We start from the raw sequence: 19,373 nt of genomic DNA, 5'->3' as shown, positions 1-19,373 counted from the left end.
AAATGACTGATTGTGAATGCAAACTTCCACTACCATTTGCACGTCACACACTTTGCTCAAATCTGGTTACCTGCAAACACATGCTTACCCTTCAGAGCTAATAAGCTTTTGCAAGAGTAGAGCTGGTGAAGTCTAAATCTTTAGCTTCGCCTGCCTCCAGCTGTATTAATTCTTCTCTTCAGCAATTTCCTACGACCATTCTGTAATCCTGCGCAGTCTGAAATTTATATTTAATCCTCATAACATACACAAGTAAAGGAACAGTCTCGCTGTGCTTTGAAAGAACATTCAAAGAAATCCTGAACAGCAGCAAAGAGGCAAAGTTTGCACTCCCACTCTGATGAAGACCTATCAAGACTGTCATTAGCCATCGGGACAATATTTTACACCTGCAGTTTTGGAAGCTCAGCTGGATCTTGTAGAATTCCCCTCCTGGTTGCAGATTAGATTTCAACCTCAGATTCATCTTTTGTCTTTTAAAACTTCAAACAGAACTGATGCTCAATAAATGTTGCTGTCATGTTCCAGATAACTTAGGTTCTGAGCTGTCTTTCTATTTTATTTGCCTAGTTTATAACCTTAAAGCCAGGAGCTGCCAGGTCTGCCAGTGCCATGCCCCTGGCTCCAATCAGACTGTGTGGCTTACCACTGTTCTGGCCCTTTTTTACAAAGCTGGGAAGGTATTTTGTGGGATGTTAAACGTGCTCTTGGCAATACAAGAACCATCTCCCACTTCCCTGTGGCTACTTTAGTGAGTAGCAAGTGCCAAGGAGCAAGTGTGAGGACATGAAGTTCATCACCTAACAGAGCATCTTCAGAAGACCCTGGTGGAAGCATGACCTCAAACCACTTGTGACTATTGAAAGGAACAGGGTTGCTAACTGCCATCATCTCCTAGTTCATGCCAGGGCAGCGTAGCCAAAGACCTAGTTTTATAAGTCACAGAAGGCTGAAGCCTCTCAGCCCAGCCTATGTGACAGTCTTAGGCTTTCAACAGGATCAGGGTGCCTGACTTTCTGCAGTTCTGCTGATCAGTGCCGGCCCCTGCCCTACATTCACTGTGCAGAGGTACCCGAGCTGGCTCAGGGACTGGAAACGCTCAGCTGTGGTCACCCAGTGCAATACTAGTGCAGTATCTTTATGGACAACAGGTGTTAAAAGCAGCCACAGCTACCAAGCACTTCTCCATGCCATTAGCTGGACCCTGCATGAGCACCCGATTCACCCAGGACCTTCTGCAGGTGCATCAGAACACAGGAATCCTCTGCAGCAACCCAGTACTTGGACACTACTCCTAAGTACGCAAAAACCACACTCACAGGACTGAAACTATTAGCAACTGCATAGCTAATCTGGACCTGAAGGGATGGCAGGAGGGTTTATAAATTTGTCTCAGCTGATGACAGAATTACTTTAGCAGGGACAAATGCACATAAGCCATAGAGTACAAATGCTAAAGTTGAAAATTTAGGCAAGGCCTGTCACTTGTACCTTGGGATATATATACATAGCTGTTTTTATTCTGAGTAATCCTGAAGTACATCAGAAAGCAATCACTTCATCTCCTGGGTGCCCCTGAGGGGACAAGACAACACACAATTGTTGCAGTGAGTTAACTCAAACACCTTTAGGGATCTGGCATAGTAAATGAGGTAAGATGCTTCACGTGATGCTGTATTTTTCTGAAAATTCCACAGGATTTTAAAACGGCACAAGAAACCTCAGTTCAGAGCCTCACTGGTCATGATAAAGCATGCATAAAGATGACAAAAAGACTTTTTCCAAGGCCCATCATAGATCATCTAGAAATGCAATGTGCTTGCCGTGATAGGCAGCATAATGTGAAAGTGTGTAACCTGGGAGAACTCCAGCCTGCTGCAGTACTGTGGCATGAGCTCTTCTGCCTCTCAGCTTCCCCAGTTGCAGAAGAGGGATCATCCATGCCATCCCTCAGATGCCTAGAAATCTAGAAGAATTGAAAAGTAGCACATGGGTGTAGAGCACATCCACCATCAGCACACTTTCAAGGACCAAAGTTCTCCTCAACCATGACAAAATCTGGTGTAAAGCCTCGGAAGGCACAGGGAACAGTCCCGGCTCCTAGGAGAACTGCTTGCTATCTGCCAGGTTTTCCAGCTGGCAGCCAGCACTGAAGCACAGCAAGGTTACAAAGCAGATAAGCAATTTTAAAGCTTTCCTAGACACATACTGTGAAAATCCTGTCGCCAAGCATTAAAAGCCTAAAGCACAACACTGAGCCTTCCAGTTCATCTGCCGGGAGAGTTGGCAGGGCTGCTCAGACCTCCACTAGCACTGCAACAGGATGGAGTCAATGGAATGCACTGGATTCTGCCAGGGGCTGCTGGAAGGGTCCTGGGTCAGGCAGCATGGGGATGAGCTGCAAAACTGCAAAGCAGAAATGACTGAGCAGCAAAATAACCCCAGAAAAAGCAGCTTGGTCATGTTATCTGCTAACTATGAGTACACAAGCACCTGGATAATATTAGTGAAAGTAGTCTCAGACCTTATTTCATGAGGATTTGACATTAAAAAAACTTTAAAATCACTCTCTCCAGGCACTTAAGAGTTGTTGCTGCCTGCCACAATTAGCTGGACAGAAAAGCAGATAACAAAACTGGAAGAGATACCAGACCCATTATCTATCAGTCATTGACTCAAATATCAAGCTCAAATCTCAGAAAAAGTCTGTCTGCATCTGATATGCCTAACACAACCACATTTTGCCCACGTTCTCTCGTTCTGGCCAAAAAGAGCAGGAGACTGAAGCCAGCTGAGTATTTTAAGTCCTTAAAGACTTAAAAAAACCACCAACAAACCAACTTAATTTGTGCTTCTGAAAAGCTTCTAAATAATCCCTCAGCAGAAGCCTATTAAGTAAACAAAGTTATGACAGGTTGGGCCAGTAAAGAACAGATTATTTGTTTTTATCCTTGCCTATCTGCTATCCTGCTCCTACCTGCTTCTTCTCCATCTCATTAGAAAACTCCCAGTGTGCAGCTCTGGAGCAGATCACACTGAAATCCAAAAAGTTGTTGAGATTTGTAGGGCAGGTGAAAAGTTAGCAAGAGTAAAAACCATGACCCTTTTCCTGTTAGATGTTTGTGTAGATTCTGAAGATTACTTGTGAAGTTGTACACGTATGGTTTGCCCCTCATTTCTTATCTGAGGAGATTATAATCGTTCATGAGCGGAGCTAAGAAGGTAGAGGTAGGAGTTCCCAGCATAAATATTATATGACAACTACAGCCTTATTTTATTAAGTTAATATAGCCCTAGAGAAGAGTGTGAGACTACACACATTTCTAAAAAACAGTGGAAGAAGCATCCCCCTAAAAATCCTACATCAGATATTCAAGGTCCTGTGGGTATTATTAAGTCAAGCAATAAAGGATGGAGGGGTATCGGCGAGGGTCCTGCTAGAGTCAAACTGTGAAGATGGGTACTCAGCACAGACTCTAGTGCTGTGACTGAGCCGGGAAAAAGAGCCAGAAAGTAGTGCTCCAAGGAACATAATTTTGATGCAGGAACAGACAATAGTCTAGAGGTAAGTCCTGCAGACACAGAAAAATGTGGCAAGAGGTGCCAGAGGCACAGGCAAAATTTTCAGGGGCGTTCAATGCCACCTGCATCTCTCCAAAATCACGTTACAAGGGTAGGGGTTAAACAGCACTGGGCACTTCTGGGAACTCAGCTGGGCCCACGCAGGGCAGGACATGCCCTGCACAGCTGCCAGTGCCCTGGCTTCCCTGGGACCTGGAAGGATTTCCACTTAGTTTCTGCTGAGTGTGCTGAAGAAAAGCTTATTTGCAACTAATTGTTGCTGCCGAGACACACCCGCTATGCAGTGGGCTGCGAGAGCAACAACAATTCTGCCAGCAATGCCCAAACAACTGCCAGGCAAGAACATGGAGCCTGTCCCACCGTGGCTGGATGCGATCCAGCAGCCTAGATGGCTTTGCAGCACGAAGCCCTCTTCCTTGGACCACTGCGTTCTCCTTGGAGAATTTGTTTTGATGGGCTATTGGTAACCCACACACCCCGCTGACAGGGGGAGGTTGCAGGAGGGTGAAGCAGAAGTTATGTGACTAGAAGGTTTTCTGTAAGACAGTGTTAACCCTCTGCTGCTCATTTTAGCGTCTTGGATCCAAGAGGGAAAAGAGGACAGTTGCTTGCAACAGGATGTTCAACTGCAAGGTTAGCTCAAAGATAGTTTTGCTTGGTGGAAAAGTTAAGGAGATGGTGCATTTTGCCCATTTAAGAACAGACTGAGCATGGGTAGCCACTGATTAATGCCCTAAAAACCTCCCGTTGACAGTACAGAAAGGACAAAAGCAAAGAGCTTACCAGACCATGGAGAATGAGCTATTTTTTCAACTTAGTCATCATGTAGCTGACCACTGAGTCACATTATAAATCTGTGCTGGAGAATATTTACTGCTGTGCATGTAAGCCCAGTCTGCAAGAAAGTAGAGGGCTTCATTCTCATTTCAGACACCAATGTTCAACAAAAGACCACCAAAATGTCTACAGAAGAAGCAAAATGCTTCTGCATTCAACGTTTTTCCACAGAATGCTGGCTGAACTGGAAATTACATTGGCCAGAGAAAGAAACTGAAAGTATTATTTTCCCTAATGGAACTCAGAATTGCAGAAATTAGATATGGGAAAGTCCTATTAGCTCATCCCAGTTTCTTCCTGCCTGTAGAGGATTGTTCCCTACACTACATTTTCTGATCCAGTGTTAAGTGACTAGCAGCAGGACTTCCACTATTTCCCCTGTTCCACATCCTGATGAATCTTCTTGTTAGGAAATGTTTCTTGATAATCAGACTTACTTTCCACTGATTAATATAGAATCACAGAATCACTTAAGTTGGAAAAGACCTTCAAGATTATCAAGTCTAACCGTTAACCCAGGACTGCCAAGTTCACCACTAAACCACATCCCTAAGCACCACATCCACGTGTTTCTTAAACACCTCCAGGGACAGTGATGCCACCACGCCCTTGGGCAGCCTGTTCCAATATCTTCTACTTTATTGCCATATCATCTTATCAGCACATCCAAAACAGCTTTTCCTCTTGAAAGATGATCATGCTTTTTAGGTACATTTACCTTGCTCTCAAACTTTCCCCTCTCACTCTTGGTCAACAGCTAATGTGTGTACTCCATCCCTAAGAGCTGTACTCATCAACCAGTCCAGTCAGGCCCTTTACTGCTTTCTCTGCTCTCTCCTGAATTTGTGATATTTCTAACACTTCCAGTATCAAAACACCTACTGAAATAAGTAATCTCAAAAGTGCCAAGGTGCTGGGATCATGTTTGCCACTGGTACAGAACCACATTAGCGGTATTTATTTTATTTTGTATTTTTTAAACCACAGGAACTGTTTTGGTCTGTTCTATGTAAACAAAACTCATCTTTGTATGTCTGAGAAGCAATTAGTGCACCCAGTACTCTGCCAGCCTCCCCCCCCACCTGGCAGCAGGTTTCACCTACTTTACTTACAGTAATATTCTGTTCATAAAAGCCAGCACCACGGCTGCAGCGCCGGTGGCGAACACCAGATGCCCAACATTCATTTTGTCATGTTTGGGTCTGCTGCTAGCCCCCTTCACCTGGGCTTTCAAAGTGAGACTGAGAAACCCTGTGACTCATGACTATTAGAGCCCATGACACTTACTGCAAGCATAGAGAAGTTGCTTCAGTATCTTGGCCAACTTGTGAGTTGGATATTTATACTCTGCCTGCCTAAATCTCCTCTAGCAGTGCTAGAGAAGGTTGTCTCCCTGTTTCAAGCACTCCTGTGCCAGCACTGCTGAGCACAAAACCTGCCGTGCCCCATACTGGGGGTAGCTGCGATGATTCATCCTCATCTTCTATCTGCTTCAGAGGCGTCTGGAGAGCCACTGCAGCAGTGTGGGCTCCCTGCTGGTGAGCTGTAACAGCCCCCCGACATGCCCCCCGGCAAACCTCCCATCCAGTGGCTGTGTACAGGTTTGGGGCAGCTCAGGGTACATGGAAACCTTGGTCCAGGCCAAAGCTCAGGCAACCAACACGTGGTAGTGACACAGCACTAGTATGACCTAGCTCAGTAGTGGCTTGAATCGCAACTGCCTGCTTCCCTGTCCCCATTCTCCTCCTCTCCAAGAGGGACATGCAGAGCTCCTGGGATGGCTTCAGAGGAGGAATATAAAACCAGAATAAACATGTGAAGTGCCACATCTGCATAGAGATACTGTCCAGAGTGAGAATACCTTAAAAATAAATCTTATCTAGTAGGCAGAGGAGAAGCCAGGTAGTTTTGGCCAGACCAACCAACGTCTGACAGTATTTACTATATGAAACTGCCCAATGACCAAAGCAGAGATGAGCTTATGCTCAGTAGGGAGATGTTACTAATGGAGACACTGTAACTGTAAATTAAGGCAGAATGATTAAAGGACTGAAACCCAACCAGCAGCTCAGCACTACCCTGCATCTCAGATGCAATATATTTTCACTGAATCAAGTTTTAACTCCTATGAAGCATTTGAGAGGAGCTTTTAACTGAAGGTTGGCCAGCAGGTGGGTGAGCCCACTGTTACCCTCCAGACAGCTTGTCTCCCCCCACAGTGGACCTGATAACCCAACACCCTACCAAGTGCAATACAAAGAGTCAGTGCCGCATCAGGAAGGCATCATAGCCTGGTGGCTGCAGAGCCCTGTACACCAGGAGCCAAGGAACAAGAGCTTGGAGCTGTACACCTGGCCTGATTGCAACTGTGCACACAACAGTCCTACTCTCCTCAATCTGCCTCTATCTCTTCCTCCCCATCTTTTCTTCTTCCTGGGCTTTTCGCGATAGACTGCGCACTTCTATGCAGCGGGGATGGTGGCTGCGATCTTCCAGGGAGTCTCTAGGCACTGCAAAAGAGAAATGCTGCTAAACTTTAAGCTCAGCTACTACATTTATTTTTAAACAGCAAAGGCAAAGCATAAATGCAGATGTGTATGTAAAAAAAACCACTCATTTTGTGGTTGGAAATAAGAGTTGTCAGCTACTTCACCACCTGAAGCGGCGGGGGGGGTGGGGAGAAATGAGAAGGGCACATTGTTCAGAGCAGCATCAAACCTTTCAGTCCTTCCAGAGAAGGTACCTGCTCGGTGTCATCAGAAAGACCCAAGCCAGTGCAGGACAGAACAAACTTATTTCCAGTAAGATGCATCACAGCCAGTGCTCTTGCAGCGATGTGGCTCAAGCCCTCTGTGTCACCTTTACTGCACCATGCTGAGGGCTGTGCTACTTGTAGTAGTGCCAAGAAATGGACTTAAGCCACAGGCTCACCATCAATCCCTCACGTAAATATCTCATTTAGTCTTTCTGCAACTTGCCACTCCCCAAATGCTCTGTACTGGCAGGAGTCAGTCTCTAGGACCATGATGTTGTGTGCCAAGTTGTTATGTCAGCTAAAGCCCTTCACAAGGTAAGGTAGAAGAAAGGAAAAACCCAGAGCCCTTCTCCTTCAACTTATGCGTAAGTTACTGCATTTTTCTGTCATTGGCTCCACAAAACGATCTGCTAGACTCAAAACCCAGAGGATCCTGCTGGAGTAGACTTTTATCTCTGGTTAGATGTCAACACCAGCTCCACCTTTGTGGCAGGGACAAGCTCTGTGCTCAACTCATCCCCAGGACAAACATCTTGACATAATTTGTTTAGACACAATGACCCATAGCTGAGTTATCAGACCACAACAGCACTCAGGGATACCAGGCAGGAAACGGCATGTCCTGTGTTTAACTATGTATGTTAGACCCTAATTAAGAGCTGTTAAGGATCAATGGGTCTGGAGCCAGGCGTGTTTTCAGTGGTTCTACAAAGGATCAGCAGGGTGTTTTCACAGCCTTCCAAACTAAATCCACATGAACAGATGAGCACAAGCTGCCTTGGGACAACACAGTGACTTTGCTTTACCCCATCACATAGCAGTGTCACCCTGCTCCTGAACCCCAGCACCTCATTTACTCCACAGCTGCCCCGAGGGCAAAGCTGCTTGCTAGGGACATTTAGCTTGTGAGGAGATACTACTACAAACCAGTAGCAAGGGCAGCTCCCAGGGTAGCTGCGTGTGACACCAAAACTCCCGTTTCTGTTCCTGCACTTAACCCAGCCACTGAAGCCCACAGCAAAGCTCTCTTCAGTGCAGAACACCAATTTCAGGGTATTTGTGCCGTCTACATCACTGGACGTTCCTGAAATACTAATGTCAGCTTGAGTTTAAACAAAGAACTGCATTCAGATATATTTTCTGTGCCATTCGTTGCAGCATTTTAAGAAAACCATGGTTCTTTACATTCTGATTTATCAGGGTCTACCAGATGCCTACCTAGGCTAAACTCTTGCTCAGGGATCTTTTAATGGAAGATAAGCACTAGATAAAGAACCAATACGCTTTTCTTTAGGGAAAGAGCCAAGTATTTAGCCAAAACTCCTATAGTTGGTGGCAGAACTAGTCAGCTCTGTGGCCAGTGATCAGCCAGCACAAAGCAGACTAGGAGCAGCAACTTGCATTGCTCTGTGCTGCACTCCTTGGGTGCTGAGGAGCACAGAGATCCACATGCTTGGTTGCATCTTTCCATCCATATCCTCCAAGCGCATACAACCAGACAAGGTTTTAGTAAGAGACAGTACCACTCTGCCAGAAAGAGCATGTGATACACCATGGGCATGACCACAATGTGAATAGGAAACAAGTCTGTGCGTACAACAATTCAGCTGTGTTAATCCATAAGTAGTAACACACCATCTCCACGTTTCAGAGATGCATTGGTACTTCCTACTGCAGAGTTCTCACTGGGCTTTGGATCAGAGGACTGCACGCTGCCTGTTTGACTTCCTTGCTATGGCACTGCAGAAATATCTGCCCCACTCTCCTCTGGGGAGGCACCTGATGCTACCGCTGAGACAGCTGTGTTGCAGGCTCACAAGCATCTGTGAAAAACTCAGAGGAAGCAGGGTTACACCAGAAAACTGCTTTCTGGGAACAAGGCAATCCCAGCCGTTAAAACAACAGCTTGAACAAAAAAGGTAGTTACACCCACCAGGACCCCTGCAGGTGGCCTTCTCCCTCCCCAGCCCCCCCCCCTGCCGTCTCCTGCTCTCAAAGCTAGAGGAGCAAATTGCTTCCGCTCATTAGCATTTGACAAATAACCACAGAAGGAAAACAAGTCCCCAGCAGGGTATGAATGAGCTCAGGCCTTTATTGCCATCTGACTGCACCAAACAAGCATGTAATCAATTTTCCATGCTCTATTGCACTGTTTCTCCCTTTTGGAGAAGGATGAGCACCCTTGCCTACTCAGGCAGGTTCAGAGTGGCCAAGTCAAAACAGAGCAGCAAGAGGTAATGATCCGAGAGCTGCAAGATGGGAGCAGAGGTGACACATGGCAACTTCTCAGCCTCTAGGCACAGATACCAGCGAGTGTCAGGGTGGCACTGCAGGAAGGGCTGTGAGCAGCATCCTCATGTATTGACCTCTCTAACATGAACTGCAAGCAACAGCAGTGGCTCACGGGAATGTGTTTTAACAGAGCTGAGGGGACCCAAGGCAGCCTGCCTAGCTCATGTCCTGGGTGGAAGGAAGCACAGAAAACCAGTCACCCATTAGCCCTGCCACTGGGTCAGCAGTGGCTGTTTCTAGCATACATGTACCATAAGACCAAGGCCACAAGCATTTGAGCAGAACCATCCCTACCATTTATTTTTAACCTCCAATAATACTCTGACACGGTGCCACTAGGTCTCTGGCCAAGGATTTAGAAGGGGGAAGAGGGGTACTGATTTCCATGGCACCAGCTTTTCTCAAAGCCTGGATCTGGTACAGTCCTGTCACTGTTAGAAGCCTCCACACTGACTGCATCACAGGAGCACCTGGTCCCTCCATGGGCCTTGCAAGTATTGCTGTGGAATTTAACATTTTTCCTTCAAAAAAGGACTCTGGATTTTCCCTGGGGCCAAATGGCTCCCGTGTTCCACTTCAAAGGGAGAGGAGGTATATGAAGCATTTCTGCACCTGGCCTGGGATCCACAGGCAGTGGAGGGGCAGTTTGGATTTACCTGCTTGCTTCAAGGACAGCAAGAGCAGACAAGGTCCTCAGTGGAAATCAGGCAGGTTTTTCTGTGGAGTTTTGTAAACACAACCATTTCAGGCAGGACTGAGTCAGTAATACTCACGGAGAATTAGAAAAGATTATTATCTTCACATGCAAGCAGAATGCGCACTTTTTATGAGTACAAACATGGACTCACACTTTCATGAACTCCCACTCACACATAGTTCAAGTGTTAATAAATGGTTGAGTAGCTGAGGTTTTAATGAGTAGTCAGCAGGGAGGTTAGGAAAGCTATAGCCAGGAATGTAAGTGCTCATGAGGAAATCTTAGGAAGAGCTGCCATGGAGTATATAAATAAAAATTAAACATCAATTAGAAGAATGTAGTCAGGTCAATTAAAAGTTAAGATTTTCAGGTTTTATTTTTCTTTGAACTAAGAAGCATTTCAAGTTGAATCCAAGTTATTTTAAGTCTTTTATTATTTAGGATTAAAAAAATCCAAACGTGTGCCTGAGCTCTAGGAATCAGCTCTTTAGTTCATCCTTTTGCACAGTGCCAGCTACTCCTGGGAAGAATAACTTGGAAAGGGAACTTGTATGCTGCAGACATTTTATAGCCCTTCACATCCTTTAACCAGGTTCTCCACTGTACGTCTAGTTTTCTGATATAATCAGGAGTAGCCGAGGGGAATCCAGGGGAAGGTATGGTAGGCAGCTGCTCCTCTGCAGCCCCAGGGAAGCCAGGTCACTGTCCATGCCCATCACCTCTGCACACAGCAGGAAGCAGTTGCTGCTTGAGACTCGCTCTGCGTTCTGCCATCTCTCTGCACCTCACACCCTGCTCCCACCTCTAAATCCTGCCTACACCTTCACTGCGCCACAGTCTGTGCCCATCAGGCTCAGCCCCACTCCTGCAGCCAGCTGGCCGTCAGGGACTAGCAGAGCTCCTGCAGCCACTCCTGGAAAGCTCAGTAAATAGGGGGGATTAAGATAATCTTGGGCACAAACCTTTACTCAGCACTCCCCTAAAGCACCGAAGGGAAGGTGCTGTAAACAGCATGTAAAACAGGACATTTATTCCTGCATTGATTGCAGGCAGGCCTAGGCAAGGCAGCATGAGAAGCCTTGTTCCTTCCCACGAGATGGTCAGAGAGGCCATTTCACATCAGGAGGAGACAAGGAGGCAGCACGACCCAGTTAGGAGCTCAGGACAGAACTGATGCCCTGCACCCACTCAGCTGCCTTTACCCATGCAGCACTCCTGCCAGCAGGGCAGGAAAGCCCCTAAAGCTGGGCTGCTCCCCCAGCCCACCAGCAACCCACCCTGCTGCCTGTGCCACAGTTCAGACATGCACCCCCCAACACCCCCAGCCCCAGGGGGGCAGCAGAAGTGGCCCCCAGAGGAGCTCAGAGACCCTAACCCCTGTCAGACAGACCTCACCTTTCAGCAATACCACGAGCACACTTACCACCGAAGATCTTACTCTCAGCTTACTCTCCCCCCTCCCCAATTAATCACCTGTAGAGAATCGTTACAAACACCCCTCCCCACACTGCCAACACAAACCTCAGCAGCAGCTCCTACCACCAGCTCCAAAGCACAGACCTGGCTGCCCTTTTTACGCCTCCAAGCCGGTTCCTCCTCACAGGGTTCCCATTCCCCAGCTCTCCCAGCTGCTCGGGGACAGCCCCGGAGAGCCCCTTCCTCCCCCCAGGCTGCCCCGGCCGCCTTAAAGTGCCAGCCCCGCCAGCCAGGGCTGTGTTACAAGGGATTATCAGGGCCAGGACGATGCTACAGCAAATACGGTCCGAACAGGATGCTACAGTTTGTCGGTGCCTCCTCCGGTTTCATAAGTGCACCCCACTGCTTTCGGGGACTGGCTCCAGATTCACACAAAGTGGTTCTGCTATTCTGAGAAATTACAAAATCAAACCAGTTCCTGACGGTTCTTGTCTGATCTAAGTAAAAGCAAGTGGCCAGCTATATATAGATCTGATTGACTGACATCTCAATAGCTTCCTGCCTGGCTTTCCTGTGTGTCATGGTGCACAAATCCAACTCCTTTTTACGTGGGTGTTGTTTTTTTCAGTGCATCTTCACATCATTAACACCAGCTTGCAGACATGGCCATTATCCCTGGTTTTCTGACTGCTCTCCCTGACTACTGTCTCTAAGCTGGGGGCAGCACCTGAAGCCCACAGGAACACCCAGCATCTGGGTTGCTGCAGCCCAAGGGACAGAGATTAAACAGGTGCTGGAAAAAATCAGGTCCTGTTACTCAAAATAGTGGTGGAGGGTCCTTGCACAGCTTCCTGGCACTAGTTGTTATGCTCATAAGAAAGCAGTCCATGAAATAGGTGCTCCTTTTCATCTGCATTTCACAGTGCAGGAAAACAAAGTTTTATGAGGTTTGTGCAGGTCTGTTGAGGTTGTATCAGGGTTGCTCAGGTCCACCCAGAGGTACTGCTAAGGAACAGAGCTGTGGTTTGGAGGAGAAGCTTAGCTATGCCCAGAAGACCCTGGGCTGGTGTATGGGCAACAGAAAGCACCAGGACAGTAGGACAAACTTTTTTAAAGCAAGAGCTTTAGAGGGGCTATAAATCATCCTGTTCAAATCTGGTCTCAGACTTCAGGGGGTAACTTTCCCTCAAGGCTGGAGATGCAGAGGTTTTTTTGAATAAGGGTAATTTTCTAATAGGGTTCACTTGTGGCAGCAAGGCTCGTGTGAAATGGTTGGCGTAGCCTGAACCAACCTCTGATCCCTGGGTTCGTTCTCCTATCTCTGTGAGACTTTCTTGACTCACAGCCCTGTGCTTGGAGAGGAAAGCCAATCTGCTTATAACAGAACCTCCTGTGTAGGCAGCTGGAAACTCTGAGCTCAGTGGTCATCAGTGGCTTCTGCCGTCTCATTTTCACCTGTCTGAACAACTGGCAAACACGTTCCATTTGCTGTGATGTTCTGGTCCTGGACTTTCCAGAAAAGGAAATCAGCATCTTTGGGTGCAGCGTCCTTGTACATAATCACTGTTTATCCCAGGTAGCTAGTGGAAATTAGTAGCACATGAAGGCGGCCATCGACCTTCCGCTGCCCACTCAGCACTTCCTCTTCCTTGACTTGTGAATGTGACTCATGAGCCTGACGCTACAGTTAAAAGGAAGATTGCAATCCTCACTCCTCACATCCTTCAACCCACCTTCCTGGGATCTGCTCTCCCCTGGGACCAGGCTGAGGTTGGGGAGACCTGGCGATCGTCTCATCTCGTTGCAGGAGCTGAACCTGGGGGCTATGCCTGTCTGTCCAGCGTCTGAGCTGCTTTATGCTTGGAGGCATGAAGGGATTAGGCCGTTTGCTTTGGTTCCAAGCACTGACTCCAGTTAGGGTCTGAGCTACATGGTGTTTTCATTCGCCTTCTGTGTCCCAGACTGGCAGGTCTGCCAAGACCCCACTTGGCTTCATTTGATGAATTTGATGAAAGGGGCTTCACAACTCAGGCTTATTTGTGCTGTGTCTGGTACGGTTGACGCTAGTCCTGCACCCAAGCTGCAAACGCCACTGGCAGCTTCCTGTTGTGGTTTCCTGCCTCAGCCAAAACACCCCCTTGTCAGAGCCTGCTCTCCCTTCCTGTTCTCATCAGGGCCATTTCTGGGCTTAATGAAGGCAACAAATAAATAGGTAGAGAAGAATCTGGTTGCCATAAATCCAGCTCCCTGTGGGTGTTTGCTATTGTAGGCTGGGCAGAGCGGGGTGCACACCACCAAAATGGTCTCTCCTGAGCAGTTTCCACCTGAACCCTGTCCTGTTCCAGCTGATACAGAGCACGTGTCCAGCCAACCCCTTCACAGCTCCGGTGGTCCCAGAGGCTGGCAGCCCTGCCACCATGCTGCTGAGTGGTCTGAAGTAGGCTGGGTGAGATGGAGCAAGGCTGACCACCAGCCCAGACACAGCTCCAGCCCCTGCCTGAGAGCAGATGCCACTTCTGGAATAGTGCAGTGGGCACAACCCATTGAGCAGCAACCTCTCCTGTCATGTTCCGAAATGAGAGCTACGTTGGGGAGAATCCCAGCAAACACCCAGCGTGCTGGCCGAAGAGCTGATGTGTTCTTTGGTCTGAACGTGAGTGATGCATTTGCAGGAAATGCGGATGGAGACAAACACATCTTTTCTGGGTCAGCATCTGCGCAATGACAAAATTGAAGATCAGGCTCCAAGGAACAAATGAGATCCTTTAAATATGATAACATTTCCATTAATCACCGGAAATTGGCTTCTGTTTGTGGGTGGGATTTTAGATGATTCGATACAAGACTTATAGGTCTTTGGCAGAAGGGGCTTGGCAGTGCCTCAGTCAATGAAGTGCCATTTCTCGCTGGATTCCCACTGCAAGGGTCTGCAGCAGCGCGGCGGTAAGTTTGTTTCTGGTTTTAGGCTGTGCTGAACAGGAGGCTCCAAGAACGCTTGCATGTTGCAGCTTGACAGAGACAGTGGGATTAAACTCACTTTGCAGTGATGGCTGGCCGCTGAGCTCCAGCTTCCTCTGGAGCATGTGCACAATGTAGAAATAGGAACTGCCAGACAAAATCAGAGTATTGGCCAAATTCAGAAGCCAGCCAGATTCAGGTATTGTGGGAAAAAAATCCATAATTTTTTCAAGAGACAATTAGAAGAAAGTTCCTTCTTGTTCCTGTCAACTGACGGTTAATGTCTGCTCCGAACCACTTGGGTTTATCTTGTTTGGTGCAATTATGTATCTATACATTTTTTAGACATTTAATATCAATCTCGTGTTTTAATCATATTGCTTTTAAGATTTTGGCCTTACAGACCCTCATGGCAAAATTAATTCATTCAGAGCAGCAAAAGAATTTCCTTTTATTGTGAACAGGCCTGTAGAGAAAATAGTAGGAAGTCAAAGCTAAAAACTTCGGGATGGATGTAAGAAGCACATTTTTAATAGTGAAGGTAAATAAGCATTGAAACAATTAATTGTAGCATTCAGTGCATTCCCGATTGCTTAAAATCTTTAAATCAAGATTGGATGGATTTTTACTAACAATTTCTAGCTCCATTCAGGGCAGGATAGAAGAATCACTGTGGGATTCTCTGGCTGGGATATGAGTGCACCCACTGCTGCTCTTCATGTTATGTTTGAAACAACCCTGCAGGCAGCCAGCTGAGGGCCTAAGAACCTCTAGACAGATGAATCTGAATTCCAATTAAACCTTTTTGCAGAATTATATGTCAGTGAAGAATTTTGCTTCTCTCTTCCAGATAGAGCAGCGGCAGTGTTTGAGCCAACCCAAGCAGTCCTGGTAAGCGCACAGAGATGCCCGATGCTGCTGCTCACCTGCCCTTTTACTATGGCAGTATTGCCAGGTCAGAAGCGGAGGAGTACCTCAAGCTGGCGGGGATGTCGGACGGGCTGTTCCTGCTGCGGCAGTGCCTGCGCAGTCTGGGGGGGTACGTCCTCTCCATGGTCTGCAACCTGCAGTTTTACCATTACGCCATCGAGCGCCAGATGAATGGTACCTACGCCATTGCAGGGGGCAAAGCACACTGTGGGCCAGAGGAGCTCTGCGAGTTTTACTCCAAGGATGCCGACGGGCTCTGCTGCACCCTCCGCAAGCCCTGCAACCGCCCCAGTGGTGTGGAGCCCCAGCCTGGTGTTTTTGACAGCATGAGGGACAATATGGTGCGCGAATATGTCCGGCAGACGTGGAAATTGGAGGTACTGGCCATTGCCAAATGTGGTGTGGGACTGTGCAAGCTCCCCAGGGGCTTACTGCTGCTTGCCAGTCCAACCTCCTCTGTCGCTGTTATCCTCTTAGAGCATGGTAAAGCAAGGTCCTTCTCCTCAGAGGCTGCTGGCACTAAGAGCAGTCTTAAACCTCTCTCTTTTCCAGTTTCTTCTTCAGAAACAGGTCTAAACACCTTCCCAAGCCTTCAGGCTCTTCCTCTGAACAGATGGCGTTGCATTTGCTCTGCAGGGCTTTGGAGCTCACTGCACACTTTGCAAGCATTGCCCCATGTGCTGTTTGCTCCTCTGCAGCATGTGGGACACTCACTGCAGTTAGACCAATGCTCTCCATGAGGTGCCTGTGCCTCCATGACATTGGTAATGAAACCAGACTTAAATTCTTGCTCAGGATTTCCTTGCTTTTTAAAGTCAGTGGAGGTTTTGCCTGTGAGAGTGAGGTACTGGGTACTGGACCAGTTCTGCCTATTTACATTTAAAAATAGCTACACATACGTTCCTGCATTTTATTGTGGATTGGAATATATATGTAATATATGTGTAAGGCAAACCTCTGTAAATAGTCACACTGGCAGTCATGTAATTAATTTCCTACTTGCTGTCACTTTGACAGTGACTACTTTGACACTTCCAAGTCCTTGCAGAAAGATGGCTCAGGCATTCTGCTTATGGAGCCTTTCTATGAAAGACCCCTACATGCGGCCTATTTTAGACCAAAGGTGCTTGGCAGAATGAGGTATCCTATAGGGTTTCTCCATGAAGCTGGTCTGTGGGCACTGGTAGATAACACAAAGGACATTGCCACCTACTGGCAAACGAAAAGCTACAGTTGTTTATAAAATGTGTGGGACCGGTAAAATTAATTTAGGGTCTCCCACATGACTCCCAGACTGCACTGCTCTGACAAGTTGTAGTGTCTGGGGACAGTGAGCAGCCAGGAAGGCAGAAGCTCGAGAAAGAGGTCCTGCTTTCCCAGGAATGCGAGGCTGAAAGACAGACACCCTGCGAGCCTGACATACAGGTCCCCTGTATGAATATGATGACTTCTCTCTTCCCTCACCAGCAAGTCAACGGACTTCAGCTGGATTCGAGGAGTGGGACCAATGGAGATAAGGAAGGAATTCTGCTCTGCAGCAGAATATGATTCAAACCACTGTTGCTATAGGCTTGATTAAGGTCACAGGCACTTAAACTACGAGACCTTCCAAGTTTCCTGTGTCATCTTCCCCAAAGGGTGCAAAATAAACCGTGCTGAAGCCATGCAACTATGCAGCAGAATGGCAGGAGGTCTAATTTCTCACTGTTTTCCAGGGGGATGCGCTTGAACAGGCCATCATAAGCCAGGCTCCACAGGTGGAGAAGCTCATCGCCACCACAGCCCACGAGAGGATGCCCTGGTACCATGGCAGCATCGCCCGCGATGAAGCTGAACGGAGGCTCTACTCAGGGGCACAACCTGATGGGAAATTCCTGTGAGCATGCAAAAACCTGGCAGAAGCTGTGATCCCTGTACTTTTTACCATTTCCCCACCACCACTATCCTGCAGTTATTTGTTTCACATGACAGTTCCTGGGAGGAGGTTTAGCTGAATATGGTCAGGCTGTGGTTACAGATCTTTCAAAGACAGGGTCTGATCCTTCAAACCTATCATTGTCCAGACAGTATCTGGCCTCCATGAAGAGCCAATCTTGAGCTTTATTTGTTTCTCATGTTTAGATATCTCTATGAAGTATGCTTGTTAATGCACTGGATGATATGAGATATAGGGTTAGTGGGTGAAGACATTTAACACTGACATGTAAACAATGTATGGCCAATAAAATGCAGAAGAAAGCATTTGCTCTGCATCCCTGCTGAGGTGAGACAGCCCTTAATTTAATTATCTTCTGAATGAATTAGGGAAAGAAAGAATTAGCTGGAGAGGGTGGAGGAGAGGGGCAAGAGACTGAAAGTGAAGGGTCCCTCCTCAGCCTCTGCAGAGGGATGTTGGGAAGGTGGCAATTCCAACGTGGGGGGCAGGGGCACCTTACTAAGTGCCCACCCAGTGACCTGCCACTGCTGCAGCCATGATAATTTGCAGGGCAAAACCTAGAGTTGCTTTTAACAGTTCTCCCTCCTACCAGGCTGAGAGAAAGGAAGGAAAACGGTGCCTATGCCCTCTCCCTCATCTATGGCAAAACAGTGTATCACTATCGGATAGACCAGGACAAGTCCGGCAAGTACTCCATCCCTGAGGGCACCAAGTTCGACACGCTCTGGCAGGTACCGTGCTGTGGGACGCTGACCACTAGTGTCCTAATAAAGCAAAGGCATTTTTCCCTTGTTATAGCTGCCCATGCCCTGAAGGACAGGAAAGGCCACGTGGAGCTTTAGAACTGTACATAGATTGTTGTAGCCCCTTGCAGAAAGCCCTTACATTCCCTGGGTCTGGCTGTTTATCAGCTCACCTCATCACATTCATTCCTGTACACTCCTAGCTAAGTAGGCCTAAGTCTGGGATGTTACAGCAGCTCTGAAATAGTGCTGGCTTCACCACTGCCCCCACACCTTACACTAGTCCATACCTCTCCAAGCAAACAAGAGGATCAGCGCTTTTTATTTCCAGCTTTAAGCCAGGGTACTTGAGATGATTATATTAATGACACCTGCACCCCATCAGCAAACATCACACATTCAGCCACAGTGTGCACCTTGACCTCTGCCTGCAGCAGCTCTGATGAGATTGCTCATCCCAGGCTGTCCCTCCCGAGTGCTCCCCACACTACTCCTGGCCCAGCAACGCTGTTGTGTGCTGATTTCCACTTGGATGTTCCAAGGGACTGACTTCTGTGCAAAGAGTAGGGGAGGTCAGAAGTCTTGAGACAGCGGCCAAAATCTTTACATGACCAAGATCCAAGTGCCAGAAGACGCATTCTATGACCCCTGAGAGTCAGGGGCTCTGGGAAGCAGAGATGGCTGTAATGCCCCAGCAATCCTCGTGTGGACGGGGCAGGGTTTTAAGGGAATGTGACACATGGTCCAGCAACTCTTGGCACTACTGGGGAGCAGCATGCCCCACCGGAGCCTGGCTCTGCCCTGTGGCACACACCTCGGACCTGCTCCAGGGAACAGATACCAGTGCTTCCTCCTGGGCAGGGCTGGCTGGGGGACAGAACTCTTGTTTTGCTGAATTTTCCAAATTTCCAGGATTGTTTTCACTCTGAACTGATTGACAACAAAGACTTTGGGGCATTTTTATGGCCACAGAACCATGCCAGGCTCCCAGTTGCAGATGAAGTCTGAGCCAGAGAGAAGGGGAAGAGAAAGCCTTGTGTCCTCTGTGGTCTGGTGGCCAAGGGCTGGGCTGGTTGTCTCCAGCCAGAGTCAAGTCCCCACTGTGCTTGAACTGGTGGCAGCAAAAAACTGACCGGGATCCACAGAGCTAACCCTGGGGTTCCTCTGGGAAAGCAAAAGGTTTCTCTCAGGCTTTATCAAACACAACACGACTTAAAAACTTTTCTG

At 47.7% G+C, this 19,373-nt stretch overlaps 1 protein-coding gene across 1 annotated transcript in view; it reads left to right on the top strand.

Annotated features, from left to right (window-relative positions):
• LOC119147808 (tyrosine-protein kinase ZAP-70) overlaps window positions 1–19,373 on the top strand; it is a 28,798-nt gene that overhangs the window by 2,324 nt on the left and 7,101 nt on the right. Inside the window, exons 2-4 of the mRNA XM_037387232.1 lie at window positions 15,388–15,844; window positions 17,183–17,343; window positions 17,996–18,134. Coding sequence (XP_037243129.1) covers window positions 15,443–15,844; window positions 17,183–17,343; window positions 17,996–18,134 — 702 coding nt within the window. The 5' untranslated portion in view covers window positions 15,388–15,442. The remainder of the gene's footprint in view (window positions 1–15,387; window positions 15,845–17,182; window positions 17,344–17,995; window positions 18,135–19,373) is intronic.

Source organism: Falco rusticolus, chromosome 4, assembly GCF_015220075.1.
Source record: "Falco rusticolus isolate bFalRus1 chromosome 4, bFalRus1.pri, whole genome shotgun sequence".
Classification (NCBI taxonomy): Eukaryota; Metazoa; Chordata; class Aves; order Falconiformes; family Falconidae; genus Falco; species Falco rusticolus.
This window is presented reverse-complemented; position numbering and strand designations above follow the sequence as displayed.